This window comes from Rattus norvegicus, chromosome 9, assembly GCF_021556685.1.
Source record: "Rattus norvegicus strain SHRSP/BbbUtx chromosome 9, alternate assembly SHRSP_T2T, whole genome shotgun sequence".
NCBI lineage: Eukaryota > Metazoa > Chordata > Mammalia > Rodentia > Muridae > Rattus > Rattus norvegicus.
Window position 1 is genome coordinate 89,737,834 of NC_141542.1, and position 14,285 is coordinate 89,752,118.

Here is a 14,285-nt window from a genome sequence, read left to right on the forward strand (position 1 = left end):
AGACTCGTTGCTAAGGGACTAGTGATGCTCTCATTCTCTATCAGATAGAAATTGCTCACAGCCCAAGGAAGCTTAAAATAATTATAGAAGTGCTGTGTAATAAAATGTACAGTATATAAAAAAATCAAGTCTTCTATGTTCCTTCAGTTTTATTCTTTTCTTGAGAGGTGATCAATGTCAGCAGTGTGAAAACAAAAAAACATACATTTGATCAACTTACCTTACATATATACATGAACATGCCTTAATGAAACTGCTCACTCCACATCAAGACGCTAATAAAGAAAAAAATTCAAGAGATATGAATATTTATTGTATGTATTGTTTTGTATCTCTCTTTTGCCCCACCCAATAATGACTTGAAAATTTATGTGTGTGTCTTTAATCTATGTGTCTTTGTGTTGTCTACGCATATACACATATGTACTTGAGCTGAGTGTGATGGCACATACATGTAATCTCAGCGCTTAGGAGGCTGAGGTAAGAGGCTTGGTCATTTGAGGTCAGCCTGGCCTATGTGGTGAGTTCCAGGCCAACCCATGATACAAAGCAAATGCTGTCTCGAAACAAATGAATAACCACCCACATAGGTAATCTTCTTAACTGCTGTAAAATAATGGCACAGAGGGCATAGAAGGAACTTGACTAATCTCCCGGGATGTACTACAATGGAGAGGTCCAAATTAGACTTACAGATGACTCAGTTTTATAACATGAGTAGTTCTATGCTTTGGATGCTGCCCTGAACTTTATTAAACACTTCTGGTGTGGAGGTACGGGGACCTCTCTAGAAGATATGATGTAGTCTAGAGAATTCAGTAGTATAACAAAATACCAAGATGTCCAGTGGTCTTCGATGTCAAGGGGCTGGCAGACTGGGAATCTACTGAAGGCCTGAGACTTGAACATCCCCGAGTAAAATGGGTTTCTAGTTCTCTCCAGCCCTTTAAGAAGGTGAATCTCTCATGGCCCAAATCAGCCTTAATGCCATTACATTGGGGACTGAGTTCCAATATGAATTTGGAGAGAACACACATGTCCAAGCCATAGTGGGTCCTTCAAGTGAAATTTCTGGGCCCAATGTTCTTCATAGTGTTTTTGTTCTGATTTCAATCCATCCAAGTTTCAAAACCTATACTCCCTAGATAGATGTGGGGATTGACAGTTTGGTTTGTTCAGTCCATTCTGTCTCCACAACTTTGTGTCTCATTCAGTCTTTTTAAAAAACATTTATGGCACATGTGCATGTGTGTGTGTGTGCACGTGGCAGTGTGAGAGTATGTGTGCTTGTTTATGTTCGTGTAAGTGTGTGTATATATGTGCTTGTGCATGTATATATGTGTGTGTATGTATATGTGTGTGCATGTGCACGTGTGTGTGTATGTGTGTATGTGTGTGCGTGCGTGCTCACGCGTGCACGTGCAAGCAGAGGTATGTGTGCCATGGTGTGTGAGTGGAAGTCAACCTTCCAGAGTCAGTGCTCTCATTTCACCATATAAGTCTCAGGGACTGAACTCAGTTGTCACACTTCGCAAAAAGCTCCACCATGAGTCAAACTCATTATGCCATTGTCTACCATTGTCTCTTTTCTGATTAGAGTCCAGAGTGTGAATAAGAGGCAACAGGCACATCAGTACAACTTACCTTGGTGTACTTAGAACTCTGAAGTTTTCACCCTTCTCCCTCTTGGACACTATTGGCTGGCTGTTTGCTTTTTCACATCCATTAGTGGAAATGTCTGTCCTCAGCCCTCTGCCCCAGCTTTCAGTTTTACTCTCCCATCTAATTGGCTCCAACAGCTATGTATTTTTCTCTCATCCATCTTCTGTTCTTCTGTTCAGACCAACTTTATAGTTACAAGGTGACTGTTTTCCATAAGAGCTACTCTCACATCTATACAAATTAGTTTATAATTGAGCAGGGATATATAATACACACTTAACAGATACTTATTCAGTTATGGTGGTGAACATTTGTCCCACTGACAAGAAACCTCAGTGATGGACTTCTAGCCTTAGGAAGCTTCCAGTGAAAATGTCCTCTCTCCACAGTGTTACAGCTATGTTAGAGAGCATTCTAGCACACTACTAGAATAAAGAGATCTGACCTGTCTAGTGTGGCTAACGGAGAGGGGCCTTGTTTTGCAAAGGGGGCTTCTCCACCTCCACTGCCTACCAACACTACTATTCAGTCTTTTCAGAGAGCTCCAGTGCACTCATTCCGTGTTCTCCATACTGCCACACACTGGCCTCTAGATTCTAATCTAAACATTTAAGACTGCAGTAAAAAGATTGAGTTTTGTTTCCCCCATGGGAGTTAAACAGTGTCCCCTGTCAAGAGCGTTCCCCCATTCAGTGTATTTAAAGTAAAAAACACTATCCTAGCTTTTCTGAGGCAAATTCCAGGCTCTGACCTCATACTTGAAATGTTGGAGATGTGGGCAGCAGGGAGGATATTTTCCTAACCTAAGAGGGCCTGTTGTGTGTCTAGAAAAGCTGTGCTCCATAGGGCCATGAGACAAATCTGCAGCTTTAATGTTTTAGAACTAGACCTTTGTTGTTGAACAGTGCCACCACGGTGATGGTGAAGCACAATCTTACCCTCCAGTGAAACCTGTGGAAGTCAAATGAGTTTGCTACCACTACCAGTTTGTCTTCTGTTTTGTTCAACAGCATAGAATGTGGTCCATAGGGAGATGGAGAGGATGGGCCCTGGGCCTTCGTCTGAGGGCTCCATGATGTTTTGAGTGTCTGCCTATGAGCCACTCATTAAAAATGGAACTCAATTACAAGCTGAAAATAAGAGACATTTCTGTTTTTCCAAGTCTTTGCCCACACCTGTCCCCCTCTTATGGATGCCTCTACCCACCTGCCCTTGCAACATAGCAGACTAGGCACCATGCCAGCTTTCATTCAGGCTGGCCCACCACTGTTCCAAGCCAGAGGCCTCACCCTCCTCTCTTGCGAGACACAAAGGCCTTCTGTGACTCAAGCAGGCCATGGTGCTCTCTGCCTGGTGGTTGTATTGCCCAACTTGCTGGGGAGTGAATGATGTGGTTTCTGTTCAGTCCCTGAGGCAAGCTTCTAGCTAAACCTACACACTATTTTATCCCATTATAGACCTCTGGGTGGAGATTAAGGTTCATCTGGTCCCTTTTGATGCCCCGGGTAGCTGTTCGTGCATGGTTCTGACTCGGTAGAACAGGTGACAAAGCTCAGAGAAGTTGAGCAATTTGTCAAGTGGTCAGGAGAAATCTATGGTAAAGTAGCCTGGTGCTGAAGCTTAGTACTTGAATCAGCTGGTCTGGGTGTCTCTACCTGGGGAGAAATAACATGTTGCTCTGTATGGTCACTGTCTAGACATCACAGCATGACTAAGAAAGCACTGGAATTGCTTATCCGTTAGCACAGGCAGGCATGGTGCTGGAGATCAGGACAGGACTGGACTTGGTATCCCTCACATCAAGTTCCAATGACACACAAGCCACACCTAATTCTTTCCAAACATCTATAGGGGCCATTCTCATTCGAACTGGCCTATCCAAAGAACCCAAGTGTAGATATTACCTTCCAGAAAAGGGGAAAGGGGAGGGCATGGTGAGGAAACACTGGACCAAGATAAACTATTCCATACATAGTTTAGCACTCCATTTCTTGAACAGCAAAGCCATTGTGATGCGCCATATGGCATATGTAGCCTGAGACCTTTATACAGGGGTGGCTCAGTTGGTGACCAATTTTATAAAAAAGCACCAGAGACCGTGGCTTATAGTTTGATGGAAATGGGGCATGGGAAGTGAGATACCCTTAGTGCCAGGGCCTTCCCCTTGGACATGCCAACCAATATGTAAAGGGAACCTGGAACTGCTCTTCTGATTAATACTGCATTCAGAATCAGGGCATGCTCAGCATGGCAGCTTTAAGCTGATCTAGGTGCTAACCTTCCTGTTGACTCCAGAGATACTCCACCCACGGTCCTTGAAGGATGTTACAGTAAAGACCAAACATCACCCAGTATGAGGCTGTTCCAGTTGCCCTAAAGCATGTTCCCTAAGTAGGGGAAGAGGGATGGATGAATGTTCTGAGCCAACAGACTTTCTCACCACTGGGTGGGTTCTGGCTAGCCCCTCTGTCCATACCTACCTACCAAGTCTGTTAGGCTTGCTGTATACAATCAGAAGTTGACTTTCAGCACACAGGGCATTCCACTAAGCATCCACCCAGACCCAGAATACCAGCTCTCTCTGGAGGACCACATTCTGGGTAGGCTCGGTTGGAACATACTTCAAAGTGTAATTCAAGATGAACCAGACGGAGGGTCATAAAGGTTTTTCTTCCAACCCTGCTTAAGTCCACAAACAAAAACCAGAGACCATTTCAGTTTTCACAATTTTATTTTGTTTTCAAAATTGTTATTGAGATGTTGGGGAGAAACAGCCAACATATACATTCCGAATTTCGTCACAACTGGCATTTTACCCACTCTGATAGGATCTTTCTCTGGCTTTGGTCTAACTTCAGATCTCTCTGGCAGTCCCCCTCTGATGTCTTGTTGCTGCCTGGTGTAGTTTGAAGACCACCAGGCTAGAGCTCATTGCCGCATTACAAGTGGGATCGGTAATTGCGACTTGCTGTGGGGAAGGACAGATTTACAACAAGGACACCCATTAGAACACAGCCATCAGAATCCTTAGCCCTAAGAATTCAGCCCCTAGAACGCTGGCATCTCAGGCTGAGATTGCTGGTTACTACTGAGGTTGGCCTCCATGAGGGTGGCTGGGAGAGCATGTCCTGGAATCTGACTGCTCTCCCGCTCGCCCTGCACTTACCATCATCGCCCCGTTTCCTACTCTTCAGGCTGCTCTTCCGGTATTTTCTCTTGCTTCCTCCTCTCTTGACGCCCTTGTGAGGAGCTCGGTTCTTGCCTCTCCTCATGCCATGAGTCTTTAGTTTGCGGCTGGTCGACATTGTAATTTCTGCCAAAATGAGGGGCTTTGCAAGGCCGGCAGGGCCAGTAGTCCATGTATTTAAGGCCTTAGCCATTGTGACCGAAAAGGGGCGTGGCTTAGCAGCTGGGTGGGGCTCTCTTGTGACGTCACTACATACATACATACACCTAGGTGGTACAGAAGAAATAAGGAAGCAGTCCCTTCAGTGCTGGTCTGGTCCCCATTTTAGGTTAAAGACGGCTTTTCAGACAGGTATTAAACATCTAACTCCCATTCCTGTACTAGGCCTGTGAAGTGCTTTACCAGTGGTCATTAATTAAAGTATATTTGTTTGTAGAGAACTTAAAAGTCACTGAGTGTAGATATTTGTATGTGTGCATGTGTAAGTCTCAACAGTATCCTCAGGAAGCAAATGTTTTTCCATAAGCACTTGAGTCTAGGAGAGCTGGTCAAAAATAGGAAGTTTCGGTCCCAATCTTTATTACATTTTTGATACCAGGGACAGGGTTAAGTTTTAGTTTGCTTCATGTGTTTTGGGATCTTTGTTGATATTCCTAGCTTCTACTGCTACAAACCATTAGAGCCAGAACCCTGGCAGATGTGACAGATATCTCCAAAGATTGCCACCTGTCATTTTGGGAGCCTGGAATGCAAAATCTGTTAAGTTTTGGTCACAAATTTATTGCTTACATAGGATATGTATATCACATGTTTGGACACTAGGGAATTGACCTAAAGACATAGCTTAGAGACAGAAATCCTGTGTGTGCAGCCAAATAGTGGGTGGAGCTTTGAGACTCTTCTGGAAGAGTTGGGAGGCGGGGAAGGATTGTGGGCCCTAAAGGAGATAGGAACTCTACAGGAAGACCAACAGAGTCAACTAACCTAGACCTTAGGGGCTCTCAGAGACTGAACCACCAACCAAAGAGCTAGACCTAGCCCCAGTCCTCCCCCAGATGTAGCAGGTGTGCAGCTTGGTCTTTGTGAGGGTCCCAAACAATAAGAACAGGGCTATTCCAAAAGCTGTTGCCTATCTATGGGATATGTTCTAGCTGGGCTGCCTTATCTTGCTTCAATGGGAGAGGATGTGCCTATTTCCAACAGTGACTTGATGTGGCAGGGTGAGGGGAAACCTAGGGAGCCCCTACCCTCTCAAAGGACAAGGGGAAGGGGAAGGAATTTTTAGAGGAGGGGCAGTGAGTGGGGTGTGGTTAATAAAAGGTTAGTAAAATGAGAAAAAAAGTCCCGTGTGTGCATGGACCTTTTAGCCTAGTGGATGAAATCCATTATGCCAGTGGTCAGGAGACTACAGTGAGTCCCGTTCATGCTGTTGAGTGAGTGATTGAGAGATAACCTCTATACCAAGGCAGTGCATTGTTCAGGAGAAAGTATTTTATAGTGGCTTAGCTGTGGGAGTGAAGGGGATGTTTTGGTTGAGGTAGAGAGCTAGACAAGGACTGAATCTTGGAGATGGATGTAGGAGATGAGGACAGATAGTGTCAGGGAGTGCTCTGTTTCTGTGTAATGCAGCTGTATGGATGCTTGAGGTTCCAGGATCAGCCTGGGCTTTTGAATGTGGGTTTGAAGTGCTTTTGCGACTTCTAAATAGAGGAACCGAGCAATGACTATTGAGTATATGAACAAGCAAGTCTTCACAGTCAACATTTTGGCCTTTATAACTCATATCAAGTTCATTAATAGATTTCAATAGACACTGAAAGTTCATTCTCTCTTCACCACCATTATCCTTTTTCAAGAACTGAGCAGACACATAGGAGGCTATTGAAATCTATTAATGAACTGGTGGAGTAGAAAAAAGGATGTAGTTCAACAACTTGCCTCATATTTCTCATGTTTATAGGTAAAAATGATAGGATGTTTTGAGTGCCAGATTCCTCCCATGATTTTGTAGCTTTTCCCTGTTAACTTCAGGTCATCATGACAGCCTCTTTACATTCTTAGCACTTCCTGGTGCACTTGAAGATGGTTTGGCAACTGCTTTTCTCCCAACCATCATCATATAAAGGATCCCTTCCACACTAACCAAAAAGACTCCTTAAGAATGGATTTACTGATTCCTTGGTGACTTTCACTCCCACAGAGAGGGTAAAGCTGCCCTTTTGCATCTCAAACTCCTCTGTTCATTTCAGCCACTTCTTCCTCTTACAGACCCATGAGAACACACATCCCCAAGAAATCCAGGACTTAGCTTGCTACTTAGATCTTGGTGGTAAGTGATTCTGCCATAGAATGGGGTCTCAATGAGCCTTTGTTTCCACATTTGATAAGAGAATAGAATTTAATTTGCTTAAGTAACCCTATTTCTCCCACTTCTCTAATCTAAGGAAGATTTACCCCACTTTTCACATGCTTGTTGCCCTTTGACCTTTATTCAAAGTCTACTATCCTGTAACATTGCCCTTCAGATTGAGGCAACAAACTATGTGAAAGCCCATTTTGTATCTGGATTGCTCTGTGGTGTTGGTGTGGTGTTAAGTTGGTTTCAACAGAAGACAGTCCATCTTGGTTCTGGTACTGGTTGGATTTCTCAAGACTCATCTCTATTGTTCTAAAATAAGCAGGCTGCATTAGGTGACTGGGTGGTCTCTGAGATGAGTTGGCAACCATGGTGGTCCTCTCAGAGTTACCAACACTTTCCCATAGCAAATGTTCTCCCCCAACTGTGGCTGTCTTTATTCTACACCTTGCCTTATCCAATGGAACTCAGGTTTTGTTCCTTTTTTTAAGTTTCTGATGAACAAAAGGAAGTAGTTTCTAGTAGTAGTTGGTAGAATGTGGGGTGGTGGTGGCAGGGAGATGGCCTTTGTTGAAAAGGGATGTGTATCCTTTTCATGGAATTATTAGGTGAATAGACCTTCTCTCTTGAACTGGTCAGATGGAGAGATAATGTAATGTCTTATCTCCTATAAGGAGAGTTTCCAACTTCTACCTCCATAGAGGCTGTTCTGCTCAAGGTGAGTTGAGATCGCAGTGGGGAAAGCAAATGAATTTCAGAGCTGGTGAAGAAGAAACAGAAAGGTCCCAGGTTCAATTGTACTCCTGCCATCCTACCGAGAACCATGAGGCACAGAGAGCCATTTGTGGAGAAGCACATCACAGGCTAGGCAAGGTTTGGTCTGGGGGTCTGAGGGTTGGCTCTTATATCATACCCCCTGGGCTGGACAGAGTAAGGTTGTACATCAATCCCTTTTGAGCTCTTTCTGCCCCAGTGGAAATGAGCCAGCCAAAGGCAGCTTAGAGACCAGTGAACTCACCCCTGACCCTTAGCAGGTTCAGAGAAAAACACCCATCCCATTAAGAACCATCTGTTAGCTCCGTGTGCTCACTGTCTCTTTACTTTGGCTTCTGCTGTCTAATTTTGGTGTGGAAACAGAATGGACTTTTGCCTGAGCTGCTTCAAGTAAAGCCACAGAGGAAGAGCCTGGTAGATCTGTTCCTTCCACACCTTGGCTTGTCCTTTGGGATTCAGCTTTTGTGCCTTTTATTTCTGGGAGATAGAAGGAAATAGCTTCTGATAGTTATTGGAGAAGGGTGAGGGCAAGAGGGGGGGAGAAAGAGATTAATTTCCACAGGTGGGTGGATGGCATGGTAGTCCTTAATTACACTGTAGTTCAGGGGTTTAAGGCCTTTTCTCTCACTGGCTCTGTTCTTAGAAAGGACAAGTTCAGAGTCTTACTGTTGTGACAGGCATATCCCCAGTTGGATCCTCTCTGACCTCTGAACTCTACTGATTTTCATTAGGACTCCAACAGGCATCTTCACAGGGATGGATCTACCCAGCAAGTTAGGACTTGGAGTTTATTAAGAGGGAGAATAGAAAAGTTTCAGACAGTCCTTACACATGGGTGGTGACTAAGTTTGAGATCCTCTCTGAAATCTAAGTTTTTCCAGATGTTGACTTCAGCTGGGGAGAGGGGACCTTCTATTCTGCTCACGTGTACGTCCTGTCTGTGTACTGCTGCTGCTGTTTTTGTTCAAACATGTCATGGCCATTGGGGGAGAGGCTAGGGAAGGTGAAAACAGGTCAGGGTCAGAGCCTTCTGAGCCCAGAACATATCCAATATCTTAGGTAGACAATCTAGAGAGACCGGAGACCCAGAACAAATTGTGGTTTTCTGAGAGGAGGGGCTTTCACTCCGTTCACTTCAATCGCGAAATGCTGGAAATATTTTGGAACATGGGTTTTACAGATATTGTGTCCCACCCTCCCCTTCTTTTTTCCTGCCTGGCTCCCCTTCCATCTTTTCTACAGAATTCCCTCTGTCTTTCCACAAACATCTAGTAACATAGACATTGAACAGTTAAAAGGTAGGGGCTCAATATCTATGGGAGACCTTTTGTAAATCCTTGTCCTGCTTATTTTAGGGTCTTCTTTGTCTAAAGAAATGTACCTAAACAGTGGAAGGGACAAGGCTGTCTGACTCTTGCTGCTCTCAAGGCTAAAAACTGCCCATGGCTCCACAATGTTTCTTACTTGGCTTAAAAACATGTCCAGCCTTGACTCTACACTCTGCCTTTTCTCTCACATGTATGTTGGAACATAGTAGAAGAAACATGAAAGGAAAGAGCTGGGAAAAGTGGTCTTTCTGGTAGAGGCAGGCAATAAATCTGTTGGTCCTCCAGGGGAATAAATATCTGATTTATTTGGACTTCACTTTGCTTTCCCAGAAGCCATCACTAATAATAACCTGCATGGTATGGTTATACACAAAGCAAAGCCAAATTTCATGCTTCAGAAGGTCCCAGATAACATTGACCACTTTCCTGCCCCCACTAACCTTAGTCTGCATCTAAAGAATATACCAGTTGTCAGAATTCCTTGGCAATGTTTAGATAGAGGCAAAATTCAGGCCACATATTAGGCTGTCAGAAAGGCATGTTTTAAATTTCATATGTGTGTTACATTACCTACACATGTGACTGAGGAATGAATGTTTTAATCCATTTATCTACTGGAGCAGGGACATTTGAGTTGGGGGGGGGTTTCTAGAGAACATAGCGAATAGACCCAGGATGAAGTTAACTTAGGCAAAGTCACAAATTATAAGCAAAGTCAGACACTATGCCTAGAATTGCTCATCCCCGTTCAGGCTTCCTGCCGCGGGCCACGATGCACAGTTGAACTTTCTTTTCTTTGTTCTTTCTCCTCATACCCCATGGATTTCCCTACTTCTTTATTCTCTTTATGTTCCAAGAACAATGTGCTGGGTTTCTTGCCTTCTAGAATTCATTCCACCACCCAAGGGACATCATTTACTATGAGAATTACCCCCACCCCCAAATATTTGCCACTAAGAAGGGAAAAGATTCAGAGGTTCCCCCATGTTGAGACAAATACCTTCATAATTGATATAAAGCACTGTGACCCCCAGGCTGGTGCTGGGGCATCAGGCAGAGGAGGTAACAAGTGGTTACACAACGCTTAACAGCAAGGATATATTCTAAGAAGCATCCTTAAGGGACCAAAAAATATCTTTATCACCATTACTACTGTATTTTTTTTTAAAAAAATCATTATAAAACATTCTGACCAGGCTTGGCTCAAGGGATGTCAGAGCTCAGTTTTGTTCTGAGGGACACAGAGTATCTGTTTGCTTGTGGCTACAGAACGATGGAACTGACACTGTCACTACCCCCTGGTAGAATTGTCATATGTGACAATCTCAGAACGATATGAAAAAGAACAGAGTAACTTTCCTGTCCTTTATGGTTGGAGGATTCAGCAGTAAGCAGAGGCGTGGAGTGCTTACATTTTACCCATGCCCCTCATGTCCCCGTGTTGGGAAAGCACATGTAACTTGCCTAGAAAAAGTTTAGGTTTTGAGGTAAGGACCAGAACCATACCCAGTTGTATTGGAATGCTGCAGTAGCTAGACTTTATTGTCAAGAAGCTCTGGACACAGAGCAGCCTTATTCTCATCAGAGTATGGAAATGTGAAGGGTAATGGTACAAGATGGCCTGGGTTCTGTTGGGGACTTTGTCGCAAGCAGAAATGTGTTTCCTCCAGAGTGCACTCTTCCACAATGGTATAGGGACATTTCCTTCATGCTGTAATGAAGCAAAGAAGAAAAAAAAACACTGAGCTTAAAACAGTTTCCTGATTAAAGTAGGAGAATCTAAAAACCTCTTCAGGTGACATGCAGGTGCTCTTGGCCTGTCTTAGTTGTCACTCTCTGTACCATCTGCTCCAGGAAGTGTCTGCCTCTCAAAGCCAATTGTATTTATTCATGGTATAAGACAAGTCCACTGGCTTTTTGTTTAAAAAAAATATCCAGTGACACCAGCAGCATGAACCTAGGGTTCCTCTGAGTCCTGGGCTCTTTGTGATGCATACAGTCCTTGCCTCCGGCACCTGCCCATCTCCTTGCTCAGCCCAGGCACTTTGTAGACATGTATGCATGTAGTGTACACATCACTCTCTTTCTTCCTGCCCCTTGCACTTCTTCCCCCCTTTCTGCTCTTCCGGGGGTTAAAACCCAAGGTTGCCAAGAATGAATGACAAGAGAAGTGTGGAGCTCCTGCCTTTGTCTTCCTTTGTAAAGAAATTCTAGACAACGCTTTCAAGGTTAGAGATTTATCTTAGGACCTCATTGCCAACTTGACCCTGGGTGCATTCTTGGACTCTCTCCTTTTCTTTCTTACAGTTATTAAGTCTGCAGTTGTGGTGCCCACCTTTACATGAACATAACCGGTAGCCCATTTAGAGAATCCTTGTTATTTTTCTTTCAGTGCTGCTCAGGGAAATTTCCTGAAAACATGGCTAACTCTATAACTCTTTGGTTGAAGAAGTTCAGTAATTCCTAGCAGATGTAGTTCATATTCTTCATTTCTCCTTTCTACCTTCACTTCTGTAGCCAAATTATTTAACACAAGAAGAGTCAATAAGTGAATCTACTCATGGAAAAATCCGATTCTTAACACTCATTAAATAACTTATATAATCCAAAATCCAAGGATGCCACACTCTATGGCTTCACCACACATGAAATCTAAGTTCTCTTTTTTAAAAAAATGATTTTTAAAGATTTATGTGTATTGAGTACACTGTCACTGTCTTCAGACACACCAGAAGAGGGCATTGGATCCCACTAGAGATGGCTGTGAGCCACATGTGGTTGCTGGGAATTGAACTCAAGACCTTTGGAAGAGCAGTCAGTACTCGTAACCACTGAATCATTTCTCCAGCTCCCAAAAGACCTCTTTAGGTCACATTTCATATTAGATTGTCCTGATTTTTTCTTTACATGATACCTTAGCTATTTGGCTTAAGCTTAAAGTTGTATCTCTGTGTTGTTTTTGGGAGAAACAGGGGTAGTTGACTTTTAATAAAGGTGCTGGCTTAGAGGTTTAGCCACCACACTGTTGGAGAAGGACTGGAGAAGGAGAGGGGAAACATTCTGGAAGGACATAGGGATACATTTACTACCTTGATATATGACAGTGTGGTCATTGGTTATATATAAATGTCAAAAGTTCTCAAATTGTTCCCTGGAAATATTGAAGTTCATATGTTGATTATACCTCAGGAGATACATTTTGAGAATTCAATGTTTTTCAAGTTCCCACTCAAGAACCTTCTAGAATCAAGACACTGACACCAATAGGGCATGCTTATCCAACATGCCAGACTTGTGCTCGAAAGGCACATGGGGATTTTACTTGGTTTAAATCATTCATATAAAGTTCTTATGTGAATACTGATTGAGTATCAAGTCAATTTAAGGAGGTCTCAAAAGTATTTGCTTGACTTTAATGAAATATCCCCATACTTTCCCAGCCACCCAAGCAAGCTTTCGTGCTGACTTTCGGCCATTGTGACAGTGCCTCTTCAGTCACCAGGCCCTCTCTGGGAGAGTCCGTGTCACAGTCACTTATAAAGGGAGGATGGCTGGGCTGCTTTGGACTGATGGACTTGGGGTGAGGGAAAGGGATGTCGGGAAGAGCAGCCATTGAACATTATTTCAACTGGAACCTCACTGCTGACCAGAGTTTGGGACCTCGAGAAGATGGCAAAAGTCTGTACATGTTGGTGTCCAAAATGTTACATGAAGGGTTTCCCAAAGAGATACAAAGCAAAGAAATCATGCCAGAAAAGGAAGAAAAGGTACTGATGACGCCTTCTCATTACAAAAGGGACTCTCAAAACTGTAGTTACCATCTTGGCTTGGCCAGTTCTCTAAAACAGGACACTTTTATCTGAAGTAGGCATGTCCAAACTGTATGACAGCTATGAACGTGCCCAAAGACATTTGTTGACAAATGCACCAGAATATCAAAATGTTAGACCCCCTTGCAAGCTTAGGGCATAAAGTAAGTCATTACGCAGCTTCCAAAATTCTGCCTTAGTTGCTTTTCCACCTGCTCCTCTACTTTAAACTGCACAACTCTTTTCCTACTTGTACACAAAGAACCAGATGCCTGTGTTTACTGTCATTGTGCTGTAAAGTCTCTCTCTCTCTCTCTCTCTCTCTCTCTCTCCCTCCCTCTCTCTTGTCCACTCAGTAGGAGACACTGTGTCATTGGCCCTACCTCTTTGAAGGTGGGCTCTGAAATTCTTTGAGACCTTGTCTTTGACGGGATTTCCAGATAACAGTGTTAGTAAGGTCCCTTTGAAGAACACAAAGCCCTTTCCAGTGTTCCCTGACAGCTCCTCATTTGTCTCCTCAGTGAGGTACACATTCTTTGGCTGAAGAAGCTGCTTGATACCATGAAGTACCAAGTTACATTTGTTCCCGTTGATTCAAAGAACACTGGTTCCCGCTGCAAGCCCAAGACCACCATAATCATCATTGAGCTTGCTACTCCACCCCAGGGTCTCTAAATAAAACCTCCTCTTTCTTGGAAAAAATGTTTTTGAGTGTAATTATTTAGTTAAGAAGTTATCTGTGGTCCCTGGAGCACCCATGATCCCCCCCTTTTAATGTAATAAGATAGTAGGGTGTGGTAGGTTGAGAGAGACGTGAGTCAGAGGAAATATGTCACTTTTTTCTTGTTTGGAAGGTTACTAATGAAATTCATAGTTGGGCTTTGGTTTGGAATAAGTTGAGATGCTCTCTGGCTCGGAAAAGGCCTTAGTTTGATAACCTCTATAAACTGGGCCAAAATACTGGGTAGTATGTGCTGGTGGAGGTGGTGTGAAACGGCTCCATCAGCTTACACTTCTAGTCATCTGTTGGCCGCAATGGAGAAGCATCTATTTCTAAGAACAAGCCATATCATTCCAACTCTAGTATAAGGATAAGAGCAAAGGTAGTTATCCTACAGCAATATGTGCCTGTTCAGAACATCTTTAAAGGGCAACATCCCCAAATGTCT

At 43.5% G+C, this 14,285-nt stretch overlaps 1 protein-coding gene and 1 long non-coding RNA gene across 3 annotated transcripts; one reads left to right on the plus strand and one right to left on the minus strand.

Annotated features, from left to right (window-relative positions):
* Positions 1-4,374: 4,374 nt before the first annotated feature.
* On the minus strand, positions 4,375-4,984 carry Tnp1 (transition protein 1). Its single transcript, NM_017056.2, has 2 exons — positions 4,829-4,984; positions 4,375-4,630 (listed from the first exon to the last, which is right to left on the minus strand). The coding sequence occupies exons 1-2, from the start codon at positions 4,965-4,967 to the stop codon at positions 4,602-4,604; spliced, it is 168 nt and encodes a 55-aa protein (NP_058752.1). The 5' UTR covers positions 4,968-4,984; the 3' UTR covers positions 4,375-4,601.
* Positions 4,985-5,111: 127 nt separating this feature from the next.
* LOC102548134 (uncharacterized) lies at positions 5,112-13,818 on the plus strand. 2 transcript variants are annotated; one of them, XR_015629636.1, is made up of 4 exons: positions 5,112-5,200; positions 7,118-7,178; positions 12,748-13,074; positions 13,638-13,818. It is a non-coding gene; the product is annotated as an uncharacterized LOC102548134 (long non-coding RNA). The 2 variants fall into 2 exon arrangements; XR_015629637.1 differs by lacking the exons at positions 5,112-5,200; positions 7,118-7,178 and adding an exon at positions 10,165-11,535.
* Positions 13,819-14,285: the final 467 nt, after the last annotated feature.